The 19,285-nt window shown below is 48.8% G+C and overlaps 1 protein-coding gene and 1 long non-coding RNA gene across 4 annotated transcripts in view; one reads left to right on the top strand and one right to left on the bottom strand.

The window, feature by feature from the left end:
- GABBR2 (gamma-aminobutyric acid type B receptor subunit 2) overlaps positions 1-19,285 on the top strand; it is a 370,697-nt gene that overhangs the window by 329,604 nt on the left and 21,808 nt on the right. The window contains exon 14 of one of the 2 annotated variants that reach the window (XM_086416038.1): positions 3,766-3,933. The exons of the other annotated variant lie outside the window; for it this stretch is intronic. Coding sequence (XP_086272164.1) covers positions 3,766-3,834 — 69 coding nt within the window. The 3' untranslated portion in view covers positions 3,835-3,933. Of the gene's footprint in view, positions 1-3,765; positions 3,934-19,285 lie in introns of those variants that run through there. 2 annotated transcript variants of the gene reach the window in all.
- The window catches only part of LOC147367225 (uncharacterized), a 48,137-nt gene continuing 44,514 nt past the window's right edge, over positions 15,663-19,285 (bottom strand). For both annotated transcript variants that reach the window (XR_015169948.1, XR_015169949.1), the window contains 2 exons: positions 17,464-17,583; positions 15,663-17,151 (listed from right to left, as the gene is read on the bottom strand). This is a non-coding gene — a long non-coding RNA (uncharacterized LOC147367225). The remainder of the gene's footprint in view (positions 17,152-17,463; positions 17,584-19,285) is intronic.

Here is a 19,285-nt window from a genome sequence, read left to right as displayed (position 1 = left end):
GGGACAAAGAAAATGCAGACTGAGTTGGAGGGGGGCCACTTGGGAAGGTTCACATGTGCAGACCCCACAGACCTGAATGAGTCCCTCCACGCTCACGTTTTCCTGAAAGTCCTGAATCATCATTTGAACATTTGTTTCCTTCATGGAAGACAGAGAGCAAGGGATAGGAAAGAAGGAAAAACTACGAGATTTCTGTTTTCTGTAGCATTTTTCATTGCAGTTGAGAGTCAGAGGGTGAGCAAGTTGCAGACCAGAACTTTAGGCAGGTTAAAAAACACCTGGCCTGCAGCTGCAGGAAGCCATCAACCACAGAAACTGACAGGGAAGCAAGGGACAAGGGAACTGGTGTCCAGGCACCTCGGCACCCACGATTCTCTGAAATAGAACCGTCAGCCACTTGGTGGGATGTTCATTATTTCTGCCAGTGTTTGGCTCTCCTTAAAGAGACAGTGGATTAAACTTCAAATACTGGATCACTTCGACCTTGACATAGGATGGAACACTTAACATGACCCAAAGATGCTCAGTTCGGTTTGGAAGACACTGACACAACATGTGGGTCCCTCCTAAGAGCTCAGGGGACAATAGCATTGTCATCTCAATTCTCAGTGCCTGGCCCACTCACCCTCTGCCCTTTTCTGGATTGAGGACCTAACCCCAGGGCCCCATCTGTCCTACACTGGCAAATACATACTGTAATAATAAGAGTGCCTCACATTTCTACAGCAGGCACAGTTTACAAAGCACCTTGACACTGCTGTTTTGGAGATGGGGAAACAGGCTAGAGAGATGAACTGACTGGCCTGAGAAGACCTATATCTTGGAAACACCCCCAGCCTGGGCCAGGTGGTATTAGATGACTCAGGATCGATTCTGCTGGGATTGGTCTGTTGGTCTATTCATACTTCCTGCTTCTTTTTGCATTGGTTCTATGTTTTACTTGGTTTTGTTTTAAAGAAACATTCCCTTCATTGATGCTTTGAAAATTATTATAATCCATTGTGCAGAGTGCTGTCTTATAGATATTTAAGTCTCTCATCTGTGATTATCTGGTTGATATTTCATTAAGAGTGAAGCACTTGTGAGCAGATGTTCAAACCCAGCAAATTCAGATCTGAGAGCGTTGCTTCCAGGTCCAGCCTCATCCTCAGTTGCAGGTCTGCTCAGCCTCCATCTAGGATGCCAGCAAAGCTGCATTGTCTTGATAGCAACCGTAGCAAAAGTAATAATAGCAGCAGCTTTTGTTGAGGTTCATATTTTGTGCCAGACATTGTTCCAGGTGCTTCCTTTTATCAACTCATTTATCCTCACAACAACCTCATGAAGTATTACCATTATTGTCTATTACCCCAGTCTGTGGGTGAGGAAACTGAGGCACAGAGGGGTTGAATAGCATGGCTACAGTCACACAGCAGGCAAGTACACAGTTTCAGCCCACAGCGATTGAGCAGATGAACTGTGGAGTTAGGCTGAACTTCAGATCCCAGCTTAGCCATTTACTGTGTGAAGTTAGGTAATGTTGTGGGTTGAATTGTGACCCACAAAAGATATATCAACATCCTTACCCAGGAATGCAACCTTATTTAGAAGGGGGGTCTTTGCAGATACAATTATACTAAAAATCTTAAAATGATACCATCCTGGATTACCCAGATTGGCCCTAAATCCAATTACAGTGTCATTAAAAGAAGCAGAAGAGGAGAGGACACAGAGGCAAAGGCCATACGAAGATGGAAGCAGAGATAGGAGAGATGCGGCCATAAGCCAAGGAATGCTGGGAGCACCAGAAGTGAGGACAGGCCCTGGATTCTCCCCAAGGGCCTCCAGAGGGTGCGGAGCTTTGCCAACACCTTTAGGCTTCTCGCTTCCAGAACTGTGCAGGAGTAAATTTCTATTCCTTTTAAGCCACCCAGTTTATGGAGATTTCTGAGGCAACCCTAGGAAACTAGTAGAATCAGTGGCAACTTATGAGGGCCACAGTGTCTTCATGCATAATATGGGTCCCACCTCATAAGGCTTTGGGGTTAGGATTAAAAGGGACAGTGTGCCTATGAAGCACACGCATGTGCCCAGCATATTGAAACCAGTCAATGAAGGTGAGATATTAGATGATGCGCTATCACCTGCTTCTAGCAGCCCTGCCCTGAACCCCCTCAGAGCTAGTCGCTCATCCTACCACTTTCCTGTGTCTGACTCCTTGTCACTGGGCCCCCTGAGCCCAGGCTAGCATGTTCCTGGCTTAGGAATCTCAGAGGACTCGCGTCTGACTCCCAGATGCAGGCTGTAGAACCCGCTTCTCCCTCTGAGCCATTATCACCAGAGCTGTCAGAGGGAGACTGTGAACATCCACGTGTGGCCTTTTAATATTTTATCCAAGAAGTCATTTTCCTACATGATTCAGACATAGAAGTCTTGGGGAATTAAATCAAGAAGGTAACTCTGGGCCAGAGTGAAATCTGCCAACAGGTGTGTAGGATTTTCCTGTGTCCACTCTGCTCTTTCTTTCTTATCTGCATCCTGCAGCAGAAAGGAAGCTGGCTGACAAGAGATTATATGGTCATACCAATTATTAAATATATATGGCAGCCTTCTGAAAATGCATTTGCATACCAAGGAAATGGAATGCATTCACCAACCCAGGCTCCTGCACTGTGGGCTTTGGAGGAATAACAAGGTAGCTTTAAACACTATGATCCAAGGTTGGATCCATACTCTGCCACCTCCTAGCTGTGTGACCTTGTGTGAGTGACACACCATCTCTGAACCTCAGTGGCCATAAGGAAATATATGCTCCTCCCTTACAGGTTTACCATAAGCACTGACTGGAGTCATGTGTTCAAGTGCCTAGCGCTAAGCCTGACACCCAGGAGACCCATCACTGTGACTTTTGTTCCCACCCCCTGACTCAGAATTTCCTGCCTTTATAGGGAAAGTAACATGATGGCTCGGCCTGCCTCCCAGGGAGGTCTTGAGCATTGCTGCTGCCTATGGAGTAGATTTATACCTTTAAATGCATGGTTCTACTGTGAATGCATTTCTGGAGACATTACTTTACTGACAAAGGTCTGTCTAGTCAAAGCTATGGTTTTTCCAGTAGTCACGTATGGATGTAAGAGTTGGACCATAAAGAAGGCTGAGTGCCGAAGAATTGATGCTTTTGAAGTGTGGTGTTGGAGAAGACTCTTGAGAGTCCCTTGGACTGCATGGAGATCAAATCAGTCCATCCTAAAAGAAATCAGTCCTGAATATTCATTGGAAGGACTGATGCTGAAGCTGAAACTCCAATACCACCTGATGGGAAGAACTGACTCATTTGAAAAGACCCTGATGCTGGGAAAGACTGAAGGCAGGAGGAGAAGGAGATGACAGAGGATGAGATGGTTGGATGGCATCACCGACTCGATGGACCTGAGTTTGAGCAAGCTCTGGGAGTTGGTGATGAGCAGGGAGGCCTGGTGTGCTGCAGTCCGTGGGGTCACTAAGAGTCCAACATGACTGAGCGACTGAACTAAACTGATGGGCTCTGGACCACACAGGTAGCAAGTGGGGTTCAGAGGCACTCAGCCAGGCCACCGCTCCCCACAGGCAGGCTCCTTCCATACCCCATGCTGATTCTCCTATGAGATGATGGATGGGAAGCTGCCTCCTGGGGAGCAGAGGTCCGCCCCAGCTTGAGGCCTGTCACTGTGATTATCTCAAGCACCTCCCTGATCATCAGGCATCCTCACAGCCTTTCATTCCCCTGTGTTTTCTTCCCTCTTCTAGGATAAGCAATTGGACCAGTCTCATTCAGCTGGTTTCATGGCAGTCTCTGAACTCAGGCGAGCGTTGTAGGACTGCATCCACACACGCATACTCCCCTCCACGTGCCTTTTCGTGTGTCCACACCCCCTGCTCCACCCTCATGATCTCGTTCCCACATCCAGGAGGCTCTCAGCACAGCCCACCCTCTGTGATGAAGAAGCCCTTGTCAGCTAGGCTAGGTACCATGAGGACACTCGAGAGACACATGCTGTTCGTTCATTCATTGGCCAAACTCACATTACTGGGCGTTCACTGTGTGCCACATGCTGGGGTCACAGCCATGGCTAAGGTATAATCCCTGCTCTTAGGACTCCCCCAGTCCAGGAGGGACAGGTGTATAAATGGAGAATGTCACTGCAGGTAGTAAGTGCTGGGATAGCTTAGCCTCCAGCCCTGGGGGAGCACAGAGGAAGTGGTTAGTCATCCTGCCTTGAAAAATGTTTCATGAAAGAGGAGGTACTTTTTCTTCTAATTCTTGAAAGAACAGTAGGATTTAGACAGAGAAAACAGAAGCTGTGTGAATAGTCTGGCAGTTCCTCAAAAAATTAAGTTACCATGTGACCCAGTAATTCCATTCCTAGGTATACACTCCAGAGAAATGAAAATGTGTATTCAAATATAGCATCACAATGTATAACAGCCAGAAAAGTGGGAACAACCCAAATGTCTATATCAACTGATGAATGGATAAATAAAATGTGGTATATCCATACAATGGAATATTATTCAGCCATAAATAAGAATGCATGCTACAGCATAGATGAACTTTGAAAATATAATGTTCAGTGAAAGAAACCAGATGCCAAAAGGCCAAATACTGTACAATTCCATCTATATGAAATATCCAGAACAGGCAAATCCATAGAGATAGAACCTAGATTAGAGGGATGAGGAATAGGGGAGTGACTGCTAATGGGTATGAGATTTCTTTCTTTTTTTTTTTTTTTTGGGTATGAGATTTCTGAAGTGGTGAGAATTATCTGAAATTAGATAGTAGATACAGTTAAACAATGTCGTAAACTTTAAAAAGTACAGTTTAAAATGGTTAAGTAGTGAATTTTTCTGAATTTTACCTCAGTTTTTTTTTTTTTTTTAAAGACAGGACAAGGTTGAGGGAATTCAGGCAAGGGTAGGAGGAAGAGAAAATGGTCTTGGGGAACAGGAAGCATCCAGTGTACCTGGAGTATAATGCATTGTATTTTTCTACTGTTGCTTCACAGCCTTAGAAGGCTAAAGGACTGTCAGCCCTAATCCCTGCAGTATTCATTAGGGTGCTTTTGGCTACCATTAATTCAAACTGGAGTACACAGTGGTGGTGGTTTAGTTGCTAAGTTGTGTCTGACTCTTTGCGACCCCATGGACTGTAGCCCACCAAGCTTCTTTGTCCATGGGATTCTCCAGGCAAGAATACTGGAGTGGGTTGCCACTTCCTTACCCAGGGATCTTCCCGACCCAGGGCTCAAACCCATAGACCTGCATCTCCTGCATTTCAGGTAGATTCTTTTACCACTGAGCCTAGTATTAGCACCCTGGAAAATTCCAGAGGTAACGTAGAGTTCAGGCAGTTTGGTCCAAGGTGAAGTCCATTTCTCTGTCTCTTTTGTCTCTGCCTTCCTCCATATTTGAACTATGTCATCATACTAGCTCCCCATGTGTTATGGAGATACGAAAAGAAAGATATGTTTCAACTAGAAAAACCTTAGAAGATTCCTTGGACAACGTGGAATTTTAGTTGAGCTTTACATAATGGACAAAACCTCGAGGAGAAAATATTGGAGGCAGTGGGGTTCCAGGATGAAAATCCATGAGCAGGAAGGTGGAGGGTATGTCTGGGGAGAAATTCAAGAATCTGTTGGATCTGGCTGCCTGTGGACAGAAAGTAAGTGCAGAGCTGAAGGGAGTTTGTACCATAATCTGAAGGCAGTGGGGAACCAGGAAAGGAATTTCAGCAGCGGAGCAGCGTGAGGGACCCCTTAAAAAGTTCATTCTGGCTCTCAGAAAATATTATGGAGATATTGCTACTTTCCATAGGTATAATAATATTGTGGTCACATAGGACTACATGCTGAAGTGTATGGAGCCTGAAATTTACCTTCAGATGGTTTGGGGACAGTGTATATATAGAGAGTGAGCCAGCAGATATGGCAAAATGTTAGAAATTTCTGAATCCTGAAGGAGAGTACACAAGTGTTCATTGTACTATTTAGCTTTTCATAACAATGTGAGAAAAGAAGAAAAGTGGCAGTGGGAGAGACAGACCTTTCTGAGGGAGGGACAGGCTGGGGAACTGGTGCGCTGAGGTCACGAGAGCCCAAACCCCCGTGGTCTGGGGCCAAAGGTGGCCCCGATGCTGACATGGGCAGAGACCCGAGACACAGGGTTTGGGACAGGTGGGCATGTAGATGAGGGAGGCACAGTCGTCTCATGACTGCAGTTTGCAGCCTGAGGGCCCAGGAGGACCCCAGGGCCAGGAATAGAGCTGCAAGATAGCCAAGGAGGAAGAGGAGCCTCCAAGGAGGGTCATTTTTGCTGTCTTGGTAATGGATGCTTGCTAATGTGACTAACATAACACATGACTCATAGAATTTCAGAGCTCAAAATGACCTAAGAATTCACCTAAGCCAACCCCTCATTTCCCTGATGGAGAAACTGAGGTGTAGACTCACCCAAAGTCCCAAAGCCAGAGAAGTGACTGGGATAAGCTACCAGTGTACACCAGTCCTCATTGTGGCTGTTTTATTTCCTGCCCATCCCCTGAATGCTCCGGGAACCAGACAGGAGAAATGAGGAGGGAACGTGAGTTTGCTCTGATCTTCTTAGTGAATCCTTTGAAACATTTTCTGAATTTATATGTTAACTGAGAACTCTTTTGTCGTATAGATTGCTGCAGGGTGGTGGAGATGGGGTGATTAACAGCAACCGCTGACTCTGAGTCATTCACGGGCCAGGTGCTGGTCAGGGGGCTTTACTCCTATCTGTATATTTAATCCTTAATTGTATGAGGAGGTCCTGTGTTTTACACAGGATTTTACACCCATTTTACAGATGGCAACAGTGAGGCTGAATAGCTGCTGCAAGGTTTCAGCATTTCTAAGTGGCAGGATTGGGACTAGAGGTCAGGCACTCTGGCCTCTGATCTGACATGTTTAATCACCTTACTCTCATCTACAGCACTGGGTGCAGGTCCCCCCATATTCTCAGAGACTGGCTGACTGAGTGAGTGATCGGTCAGTTTATTTTGCCAGGGAGAGGGTCAACAGCAAATTCTGGCCCCAGCCTATTGGTATTTTTGCAGTAAATCAAGGGCTATTTATTACTCATAGAGTATTTTGGGGGTCCATAATAAAAAAAGAAATGCAAAACTTAATTTCACTTCCCTGCTACATTGCTCATTCTTTTTTAATAACCCTCTCTTATCAGCCTCCTGGCAGCTTTTGCATTTCTGTGCGTGTTAATTACTTTATTAATTACGTCAATATCTTTGGTTCTGCCCAGCACATCTTGGTGCTTTTTGTTTCGAGCATGCACCCATTTTGCCTTGTTTGTTGCCATATGTGGGCCCAGTTCCCACTTCTAAAAGGGATTCTTTGAGCCTCGGTAAACACACGGCTTTCAATTAGTCTCATAGTCATCATTCCCATTTTCTTCTCAGCCACATCACTGATCGGGTGCTTTTAACATTGTCCCAGATGGAAGCTACGTTGTGTTATTTCTGACTTTGTTCCTCAATCCTCATTTCCTCTCCAGGTCACAGCTCAGAGAGTCCCACAACCTGAGTGATAAATAGTAACGTGTCCAGGAGGAGGAGTGAGAGGGGTTGAACCCTGGGGTAGATGGAGGAACAGGTTTGTGAGATGACTGGAAAGTGACCTGGGAACAGGTCTCAGGAAGCCTTGAATGTTAGCTGAGAAGTCCAGACTTTACCCAAAAGTCAGCATCCTCCCTGAGTATACATCATGGAATACTAATTCTATTAGGTACCCCCCAAATGAAAGAGACTGGGGAGATTTCATGGTCCAAAAGTCTTAAGAAATGCCCAAAATGATGAATCTGCCTCTTGGAAAAGTACAATGGGCTTTAGCATGTTAAAGGCTCTGTGAAGTCCTACAGTTTACAATTTTTAACCAGAAGTTTTTAACTTTAATTTTTAATAATAAATATTTACTTAATTTATATGTATATTGGCTGTACTAGGTCTTCACTGGGGCTCGTGGGCTCAGTAGCTGCAGTATGTGGGATCTTGGTTTCCTAACCAGGGACTGAACCTGGGGCCCCTGTCTTGAGAGCAGTCTTATCCACTGGACCGCTAGGAAAGTCCCAATAATAAATAATTTACATATTTATTTTTGGCTGTGCTGGTTCTTTGTTGCTATGCATGGGCTGTGTCTAGTGGCAGCAAACAGGGGCTATTCTCTAGTTGAGGTATGTGGGTTTCCCATTACGATGGCTTCTCCTGTTGTGGAACACAGGCTCTAGGGCGCACGGGCTTCAGTATTATAGTTGTGGTGAACAGGTTTAGTTGCTCTGTGGAATGTGGTATCTTCCCAGACCAGGGATCGAACCCATGTCCCCTGTGTTGGCAGGTATAGATTCTTAACCCGTGGACCACCAGGGAAGTCCAATAATAAATTTTTTTTTTTTTTTTTATATAGAGTATTATTGTTGAGTATCCTTGACCTCTATTGATCAACATGACTAAATGATAAAATAAGACTTTATAATGTACAAGTAAAGACAAGATTAGTTGAAGTATACAGTATTATGAATCATAATTATATGATTTAATATTCAACAAATTTTTATATAAAACAGATGTTTTGAAATTGTACATACAAAACAACTGTGAGCATTTGGAATAATAAGAAGTTTTGGTTTATGCTTCTGAAGTCCTCTTAATTTTATAATTAGGTTAGAATGCCTAAATCAGAATATTACAGACATAGGAATTTTTTTTTTCAGCTTTAATTTTTCAGCACTTTATTTATTATTTTTTTTATTTGATAAATTTAACGCCTTTTATTGCCATACCTCATTTTACTGTGCTTTGCTTTAGTGAACTTTATAGATACATGTTTTTTTTTTTTCCTTGTTAATTTTCTGTTTAGTTGATCTATCCATAAGTGTGAGTGGGGTATTAAAGTCTCCCACTATTATTGTGTTATTGTTAATTTCTCCTTTCATACTTGTTAGGATTTGTCTTACATACTGCGGTGCTCCCCTGTTGGGTGGATATATATTTATAATTGTTATATCTTCTTCTTGGATTGATCCTTTGATCATTATGTAGTGACCTTCTTTGTCTCTTTTCACAGCCTTTGTTTTAAAGTCTAATTTATCTGATACGAGTATTGTGACTCCTGCTTTCTTTTGGTCCCAATTTGCATGGAAAATCTTTTTCCAGCCCTTCACTTTCAGTCTGTATGTGTCCCCTGTTTTGAGGTGGGAATAATAAATATTTTAAATCAGCATTTCCAAAACTCCTTTGGCCATGGAACTCCTTTTTCACTTGCAGGATGTCGCATATTTACATCATATATATGAGGAATGTCATTTAGGAAGTACTGGTGGAGGGAACCAGGAACCTTTCTGTGGGTTCTGAATCACAGAGGGCATGCTTAGATTCGGCTTTACAAAGGTGGCTCTGGCAGTCAGTTGGAATGAGGGGAGACTGGAGAAAGGAGGAGAAAATGATACAGGCCTGGAACAGTTCAAGCAAGACGTAATAAGGATCTAAAGTGAAGGTTTCAAATGTTTCAATGTTTTCTTTCCGTTTTATTTCAAGTTGCATTGTTGTCTTGAAATTGGAAAATCAGTGTTGCTATAATAAATCACAGCACAAGGGTTTTGCTCAGGCATAAAATCTGAATGAGAAAAGCAGTCTGTGCAGTCTTCCATCTTCCAAGGAAGCAGTTAGCCCTGCAGGGTGCTGGGACACAATAGCACCTGTTTCTGCAACTCATCAGAGCTCATCGAGGTTTTCCCATCGGACAGACCCAAATTCAGGTTCCGAGCCCACACTTTCGTGGCTCTGTGACCCTGGGCAAATGGCTCTGCTTCTCTGTGTCCCCATTTCCCCTGCAGTAGAGAGGAACAATAATCCTTTCCTCGCAGGACAGCTTCAAGGATTGTGTGAGGGGACGTGTGCAAAGTCCTTATTAGTACAGTGCCAGACAGAATAACATAAGAACAAATAATTGCTCTTCCATATAAATCACAATAGGCTGCGTGAGGCTACAGTAATAAAGAGCCCCTAAATCTTAGCAGGTACTCCTCACTCCTACAAAGTCCACCTGTGAAGCTGGGTGGTCTCCATAGCAACCATCTCCCATAAGACAGCTCCAAGATCTGAAGCCCAACACCAGGAAGCACACAGGTCTTGCAAACAGCTCTCCTGTGCTTCAGCCATCAGGGTCAAACGTCACGTCTGCCCACTGCCCACCAGCCAGAATTAGTCATAGACTCCCACTAACGCGAGGGGGCTGAGAACTGTGGGCTTGCGGGCGGGGCATCTGGGGAGCTGTAGCCTCTGCCAGGCCTTCATTCCCTTTGGTCAGTCCACTTACCCACTCTGAGCCTCAGTTTCCTCATCTGTAAAATAGAGCTAACACTGCCTATCCTGCCTTACATCGGAGTGTTAGAGGGGCGCATGGAATTAAGTATGTGAAAAATGGTAAGTCAAAGTAGGAAGTGAGCATATGCTTACTTTGTGCTGTGCCAAAGCCACATCACACTCGTCAGTTCGTAGGAGAAACGTATGACATCAACCTTCTTTAAATCTACATTGCTGTTCTGATTCCTCCAAGTCCATCTCACCTCTGCACTGCCCACTCCTCCTCTTGTTTGAGTCTTTTGAACTGTTTTTCAGTGAGATCAGTAAGGCCACTTATAAGTAGCCTTTGGTGGCCTATTTTTTGGAATGGCACACGGGGCAGCACACCCTGCATGGAAAAGGTGAGCCTGGAATGCCGTGAGGGGTGACAAGGAGGCCTGAGAAAACTCTCAGGGCCCTGCTCCACATGATCCATGCTTCCGTAGATCTCTAAGGAACACTGGGGCGGGGCTGTGGTGTGTGTGGGGGGCTATTCCAAGCACCAGCAGTCCCCTAAATGTGGACACTGACAGTCTGGACTGTCAAGCTTCATGGTATAGCTTGGCTGCAGAATAACCAGGGCTAGCTCAAGGGACAGCCCCAGGTGAGTCGGGCCCTAGGCGTGGGGAGGGGACAGCAGTCTCACTCTCTCAGATCCTCCTGGAGTCTTGTGTCTTATCTGGGCCCCAGGCCCTGTGGAGACAGTGACAAGATGAAGAGCGGCCAGAATGGGCAAAGAACAAAAAACTGTGCCACACAGAAAGGGTTGATGTCAACCTGGCAAAGAGGAGGCTCAGAGGGACACTGTGGCTGTCTCTGCACTTCAGAGGGGCTGTCCCGGGTCCAAGAGAGGAATCATGATCTGCAGGGCCCCAGAGGGAAGAGCCAAGGTCAGCGGGGGCACTTCTGGGGACACAGAAATGTCCAGCTTCAGCTCAGGAGGAGGAAGAACATTCACCTTTCCGTCTGCCCTATCCAGAAATTCACTGGGCTTCCGGAGAAGGTAGTGAGTGTCTCATCACCAGAGTTGTGCAAAGAAAGGCTGGACAAGTTTTTGGCAGGGACTGCACAGTACGGAAAGGAGGCAAAAGACGACACTTGAGTGTATCTGAGCCCAGAAGTTTTGTGATTACAAACCAGAATAGCGTGACCTCAGAAGACTTCTGTTTGTTGCTTTTGGGTGTGAAAGACACACGGAGCACAGCTTTATATTTACAGTGAACTGAAGCATCCTGTTCACCTTGGAAACCGCACACTGGTGCGGAGGAGAAAGGGAAGAGGAACCTGCCCCAGAAAAGGAGCCCTGCAGAGGAAAGAAGGTCGTGCACACGCTCCTGGCCTGCTGCTGCCCGGGGATTCCCTCCTATCCTGAAGCAATCTCTGCAACCTTTTGGGGCTCCCAGTCTGCTTGCTTCCTTGAATGGCAACAAGCAAATGAAATAGATGCATTGTTCTTGCGCGTGTTACCAAGGGGATGCGTCTCTGCTTTGTAGCCCTTCATCTCATGCTCTTGCTCGATGCTCAGAACAACTCGCAAAGCAGGTGACTCCAGCACGTCCCAAAGGAGAACCTGGGCTCGGAGCGAACATGTGACAGAGCCGGGCCAGACCCTCACTTGGGGGCAAGGCAAGTGGCTGCCCGTAGCTACTGGCGAACTGTAAACTCTGAGACGCAGGAGGGCACAGGAGAGGGAGCCCTGGAGGCTTGTCCAGGAAGCCACCTGCCTTTGGGAGCTGGGACTCCCAGAATTAGCCAGAGTTCCCAGGTAGGTGTACAAACAACAGAGGACCCTGGGCTCAAATGCCACCTCCCCGGGTTTCTTGCTGTGTGACCTTGGGTGAGTAAGTCTATTCCTGGGCTCAAGATCTATGCAAAATGGCAATGAAGCTAAACTCCTAGCACTGTCAGGTGGACCTAATGACACTTGAAAAGCATAAACATGAGTGGTGTGCCCAGCACGGTGGAGTAGAGTCAATCTGTCCAGGATCCCAGCGCTCCAGCCCTCTGGTTTAGAGCATCTTTGCACCCTAGTTCTGTCACCTCCCCGTTCACACCAAGCTGGCCTTGACTTGATAGCAGGGTCTGCATGAACCACCAGCCAAGTGGTGCCCTGAGCTAGCAGCAGACCCCTGTAAGAGGGCAACAAGAGACAAGGCATGGCTGTGGCCAGGCCAGGGCTGAGCAGGGCCACTCAGCTGCCTTGAGGTCTAAGCTCAGGAGGTCTGAAGGCTGAGCAGGCGAGAGGCCTCTCTGGCCAAGGGCTGAGCTGGGCAGAGCCCCCTGGAAGCTCCATTCACTTCTGGGGCCACCAGTCTTATCCCAGGCCAGGGACAGTTACCCACACACGGAGATCCTTTGTCCTTGGGGGTGCTGGCCTAGAGGTAGGATGTGGGAGGGAAGCTTCAGCAGGTATTCCCAGGCCAGGCTGAAATTACAGGGTGAGCGAACTGCCTTGGGCCAACCAAGGGCCAAGACAAAGTCCAGTTTAGGGCAGGGTTTTCCATCCTTTTTCATACTGTGATACATGATTCTCATGGGACCTGGGTGGCCCAGTCTGCTTGTGGCTGGAGATGCCTGGCCTCAGCCCTGCACCCTGAGACATAACACCATCCTGGGATGTCTGTAATCCATTACTGCTACTACTGCTACTGCTAAGTCACTTCAGTCGTGTCCGACTCTGTGTGACCCCATAGACGGCAGCCCACCAGGCTCCCCATCCCTGGGATTCTCCAGGCAAGAACAGTGGAGTGGGTTGCCATTTCCTTCTCCAATGCATGAAAGTGAAAAGTGAAAGTGAAGTCGCTCAGTCGTGTCCGACCCTCAGCGACCCCATGGACTGCAGCCTTCCAGGCTCCTCTATCCGTGGGATTTTCCAGGCAAGAGTACTGGAGTGGTAGTAACAGGCACCACTATAGGTAGCTCTGGGTTGGCATCTAAAGCAAAGGTTTGGGAAGTTAGGCAGGCCCAGGTTCAAGTCTCAGCTGTCACTGAATGCCTGTGTAATCTTGGGCCCAAGGTTCAGCCTCTCCTAGCCCTAACCAGCACCCCCTGAAATGGGGGGTATACTGGGGTTCACTGCATGGTGACAGTTTAGAGGAAGTCGGACTTAGCCCAGAATCTGGCACACTGTGAGTAGTTAGCATGTGTCAGGGGACAGGAAATACAAGTGGTGGAGGGGATCGGGGGGCAGGTAGAGGGAGGAAGAAGTCCACTCTACCATGAGGCCACAGTCCTCCCCAAAGAGAGGCCGGAAGCACTGGGGCCTTGGAGGGGCAGGCTTGGGGCGAGAAGACCTGGGAAGATTTCAGAGATGGAGGAACGGGATGAAGGAAGGGCAGCACAGGACAAGGAGATGGCTCCGCAAAGGACCAGGAGGGAGGTTATGGGACTGGGCCGTGGATGATGCTGGGAGACAGGAGTCAGGGCTGGACAGGTACGCCGGGTCTGATCGCAGAGGGTCACCATGCCAGGTTCAGGGTCTGGGTGACTTTGCTGAGGTCTGAGGAGCCGTTGAAGCTCTCTGAACGTGGCATTAACTTTGTGTGGAAGATCACTCTGGAAGCAGCACAGAGGTGGGGCAGGGGAGGTGGAGACAGGGGAAGATAAACGGCACAGGAGAGTTGAGAGGTCCTGGAAAGTGGCCCAGGTTCTGGTCTGACCTGGGTGGATGTGGGGACGGCTCTCAGAGCCAGCAAACCCGGGAAGAACAGGAATGAAGGCGTAGGGAGAAAGTGGTGAGTTCAGGCTGGGAAAGGCTCGATAGAAGGGATGGGGGCCTGATCAGCAGGTGGAGGGCGTGAAAGCAGGGAGCTGAGCCAAGGAGGGCCAAGGACCCTGAGAGGACCCGGCCTGGAAATGAGAGTCAGGACCAAACAGTGTCCCCTGCCTTTGGCCATGAGGAGGTGTGGATCCATGGGGAGTCCTGCTCGGGGCAAGAGGTAGGGAATGTGGATGGGGTACAAGGAGCCTTTCAGAAAACTCCACTGGAGGCCAGAGAAAGGGGCCAGACCACCTGGGAAGCAGAAAGCAGGAAGGAGCTTTGGACCAGGCCGGGGCAGAGCCGCAGAGTAACTCACAGGAGAGAAGCCATCAGGGAGCAGGAAGTGTGGGGGCGAGGCGGGGGAGGGTGTCCTGCCCTCATCACTTACCAGTCAGTGCAACGGAGAAATTGGGTGGCCATTGCCTCGTGAAGCTCTTGTTCATTCTCGGGGCTTAGATTACAGCGTTTCAGAGTCTCACTGTACCGCGTCAGCGTCAGGGACACGGGGTTCCCTTCTCTTCTGTCTGCTCCCCTTTCATTGTTCTACTCACCCCTGGCCGAGGCCCGGACACCCAGCTGTGGTGGGCCAGGCAGGTCCCGGGACCACAAGGAAGCAGGCTAAGCTCTCAGGGTGGAGGGCATGCAGGCACTCGTGCTCCTCACGCGCCCCCTGGGAAACATGGGGGCCCCGCAGGCTAGAGCAGAGGGTCTAGGAGTCCCGGTCCTGCTGAGCGTGGGCGCACGCCAGATTCCAGGCCGCCAAGCCAGGCAGTGTGCTGCCTGTGTGGTGTTGCCACCGCAGAATCACCAAGTGTTGGCACTCGGAGGGGAAGGGCTTGCTTGCCCACAGTGGGCCCGCAGACCTTTCTACTCAACACCGGTTCCACACAAACCAGGTGATCATGGGAACAGTTAACCCACAGTTCCACATATTCCAGGGCAGGCTGGGAAGAACTGCCTCCACCCCCAACGTGGGGGAGCCTAGGGACATCCCAGGCCCACCAGAGATTGTGGCTCTTTCCCCACTTTCTGGCAGGCCCGGTCCAGCTCCTAGGTCATGGATGCCATCTCTCTTTCACCCCATAGAACCCAGGGCAAGTCTCAGGCCCTTCTGCCAGATCCCTCAGCGTCCCTCTCACCAACCAAACACGTCCTGCATTTTAGTAGAACTTCTAAAGCTGCACAAGTCTGTGGGGGAGGAACATGGTGGCCCAGCCGCCTGCCCCCTCCTCAGTCCTCTCTTCCAGGAGCCGGTCAATCCCTTTCTTGGCTCCCGCGGGGCCCCTGGCCTCCTCTGAACACTTGGTGCGCGTGACGCTCACCTTCCAGAGCCACTGCTTTTCACCAAAGTCACTGCTCCCCTGAGGGGAATTCTCCTCCAGCTGCTAAGACAGTGGTGATTTCTCCAACAGTGAAGTCCACCTGTCCTCACCCATATCAGTTGCTTTCAACCACCTCTCTCTCTCTCTCCAGTTCTTTTACCAACTTAAGAAAGAACAGCTGTCACACTTGCTTCAAATATGCCCTTAGAATTATAAGCCCTTCCAAGCGTTTGTTTGATTCTGTAGCGAATACTGGAGCCGTGCTGGCCAGGATACCGGAGGGTGGAGACGGGCCCAGCTCAGGAGCAGTGAGGCACACAGACAGGTCCTGTGCTGCTGAGTCTCTCATTTCCAAAAGAGGCCAGAAATCTGGGTGTTGTGTGGAATCACCTGAGGTTTAAATACTGACTCTGAAGTCTGAAAATGTTAAATGCTCTAGAGGTGAAGTTCAGCGCACCTGCAGCCCTGCACACTGCCTGAGGGGCACGAGTGTCTCTCTGCCCTAGGGCCGAGGAAGGCTCCCACCTGGGGCCCAGCCATTCCCTGGTGACTCTCTCTTGAGGGGTGTGGGGCCACCTCCCTGTCCTCAGCACTGGGTCATCATTTCTTCTGGGGCAGTGCCAGTTTGGGCCCTGGTCTCTCACTACCCAGCACAGTCGGGCCCGCTGAAGTGTGTGACGCCCTACCCCTGTGCCAGGAGGGCGCTGCAGACCATGAAGTAAAGTGGAGCAGCAGCACCATCACCCGTTCACAGAGTGCCTTGTGGATGCCCCCAAGCCCTCTCAAGCACCTCTTGGCTTTGCATTCAGCAGCAACATTTGGGAGTTTTTCTGCTCTGAGCTTGCCCCAGAGGCCTCAGACAAAGGCCTGCAGAGAGCAGGGGCACCCCTGCAGGCCTGTATCCACAGGAAGGGGAGCAGGACCAAGCCACAGAAGCCAAGCTGCCCCGACTTGCTTTACAGGACAGAGGTCTGGCTTGGCTTTGCCTCTGACTTGCTCTGTCACCATAAGCAAGTCTCTTGTCTTCTTTGAGCCTCAGTGTCCTCACCTGCAACATGAGTATAAAATTCCTGGCTCCTGAGGTCAAAATCAAAAAGAGCCCTTAATATGACTGCATATATGAGCTGTGACTAGAAATGTTAGGACCTATTATTGCACTTGTCAGCCCTTAACTTCCCCAAGATAATTCTTACCTCAGCTATGACCCTTACACGACCACAGAATTTCCTGCTAGATTCCAAGGTCAAACTCAGGATGCCGCTCTGAATAGGACCAGGCATTCCAATGCTGAGCCCAGGCTCCTTGCCCTCCCTAGCCAGGCCCCAGCCACCTCCTCCACTTCATCTCCCTCCACAAAGCAGGACTCCAGGCGGGTAGGGCCAGTGAGGATAGAGCGAGCCGCTCTGGGCCCCAGGCACACCTGAGCAAGGGTGCACAGTACCAGCAGACTGGATAAGTCCAAAAGCCAGAGATTGGCCCTCAGGCCAGCTCCAGGGGCTGACTTGGCCATGACTGGTGCCTGGGAATGGTCCATTCCAATAAATGTTGGCTGGTGAGCAGCCCACGAGGCTGTGCAGTGCAGCGCAGCGCATGGGAGCAAGGTCAGGACACCTGCGCCTGTGTCTCCAGTCAGTCACCCACTTGCTAGGAGTCCTTTTCTGGGCCTGTTTCTCCATCTGTAAAAAGAAGAATTGGACTAGAACGTAATCCCTTTAGTGTTTTAAAAGTGAGGAAGCCTGGGGAGGGAGATTTTGGCTGCCATGGTGACCAGAGGACATTCCTGGCATTCAGTGCTGAGAGACCAGAGGTTCTGAGTGCCCTGCACTGAACAGACAGTCCCTCGTGGCAAAGAATCACATGGAAATAATTGCCGGAAGTGCCCCCAGACAGAAACGCTTGTGGGTGATCTCACAGGTCCCTTCTGGATCTGGGATTCTGAAAAAATCCACCTAAACTCATAATCAAACAGTCTAAAAAGAAAACCTTACCTTGAAATGACAGCTTAGAGCTTTGCTGCCTCGGAGATGTGGGGCTGCTGCTGTTGAGATAAGCAACCGGCCCCAGAGAAGTCTGGAAGTTTCCTCCTGGCTCCAGCGCTCTGTGGCTCTCTGCAGTGGGAGATAATGATGATGGTTTACACATAAGGAGCAGGCTTTCAAGTTTCAAAAGCCTGCTAAACATGCTAGTTACCACTCTTGATCACTGTGCCAAACCTGGGAGGTTGCAGATGAGGAAATCACGGCTCAGAAAGGCTTAGAGACGTGCTCACAGTCACACAGCTGGCAAGGGATGGACTTGGGATCTGAGCCCAGTGGCCCCTCTCTCCCTGCCTTGGCTTCCTTGGTGGGACCCCCGCCCCACCCCACAATCTTCCCCTAAAAGAGGCAGTGCTGACTCACATGCCTTCCCAGGACAAGAGAAGCGTCTCAAGACTGAAATGCAGCCCAGAAGCATCAGACATGCTCCCACCTCTCCCTGCCACACACACTCAAACTCACATTTATACACACACCTCCAGGAGAGAAACCTACCAATTTTACCATGTATTTCAAAAATCAGCTTTGAAATTAAAATTTAAAAAGGAGGCCAAAAGCCAGCTTCTGGGAGCTGGTCAAAAGGTGGAAGGAACCCCCTCCTTTAAAGAATCTCTAGCCAGGTGGGGCCTGGGAAGCTGAGCTACCTACAGCAGTGGCAGCCTGAAAGGTCTGAGAGCAGAGCCAAGGGCCCCACAATCACAGGCGATGCACATGGCGCCCTTCATGCCCCCCCACCAGGCTCCTCACCCTCCCTACCCAGGGTCTGAACACGCAGACATGCAATGACAAGTCTGCCCTTGTGTCAGCTGACACTCTCGAGGTGTGTGAGTGACAAAAGCAGTCTTCACTTTTTTCAGTTGAACTATATTTGATTTATAATGTTGTGTTAATTACTGCTGACAGCAAAGTGATTCAGTTACATGTATATATACATTTTTATATATTCTTTTCCATTATGGTTTATCACGCTGCTGCTGCTAAGTCACTTCAGTCATGTCCGACTCTGTGCGATCCCATACATGGCAGCCCACCAGGCTCCCCCGTCCCTGGGATTCTCCAGGCAAGAACACTGGAGTGGGTTGCCATCATAGGATATTGAATATAGTTCCCTGTGCTACACAGTAGGGCCTTGTTGTTTATCCATCCTTTATATTAAAGCTTATATCTGCTAACCCCGACCTCCCACTCAATCCTTCCATCAACCCCCTCCCTCTGTGGCATCCACCTGTCTGTCTCTCTGTTTCATACATGGGTTCCTTTGTGCCATATTTTAGATTCCACGTGTAAGTGATATCAGGTGTCACTTGTCTTTCTGACTCACTTCACTTGGTATGATCATCTCTAGTTGCATCCATGTTGCTGCAAATGGCATTGTTTCCTTTTTTATGGCTGAGCAGTGCTCATTGTCTGTATATGCACCACATTCTTCTTTACCCATTCATCTGTCAGTGGACGTTTAGGTAGTATCCATGTCTTGGCTATTGTGAATAGAGCTGCTGTGATCATAGGGGTGCACGTATCTTTTGGAATTGTACTTTTGTCTGGGTATCAGGACAGGAGAGGGATTGCTGGATCATATGGTAATCCTGTTTTTAGTTTTCTGAGGAGCCTCCACACTGTTCTCCACAGTGGCTGCACCCACTCACATTCCCACCAACAGTGTAGGAGGGTTCCCTTTTGAAGGAGTCTGCATTCTTAACCACAGGCCTGCTAAGCTGAGGACCAGATGTCATCCTGTTGCTTAAGATCCTTTGAGGCCTCGCTGCCCAAAGGC

Source organism: Bos grunniens, chromosome 8 (genome assembly GCF_055505025.1).
Source record: "Bos grunniens cultivar Pamir isolate PY7600 chromosome 8, Bosgru_T2T1.0, whole genome shotgun sequence".
In the NCBI taxonomy this organism is placed as follows: Eukaryota; Metazoa; Chordata; class Mammalia; order Artiodactyla; family Bovidae; genus Bos; species Bos grunniens.
This window is presented reverse-complemented; position numbering and strand designations above follow the sequence as displayed.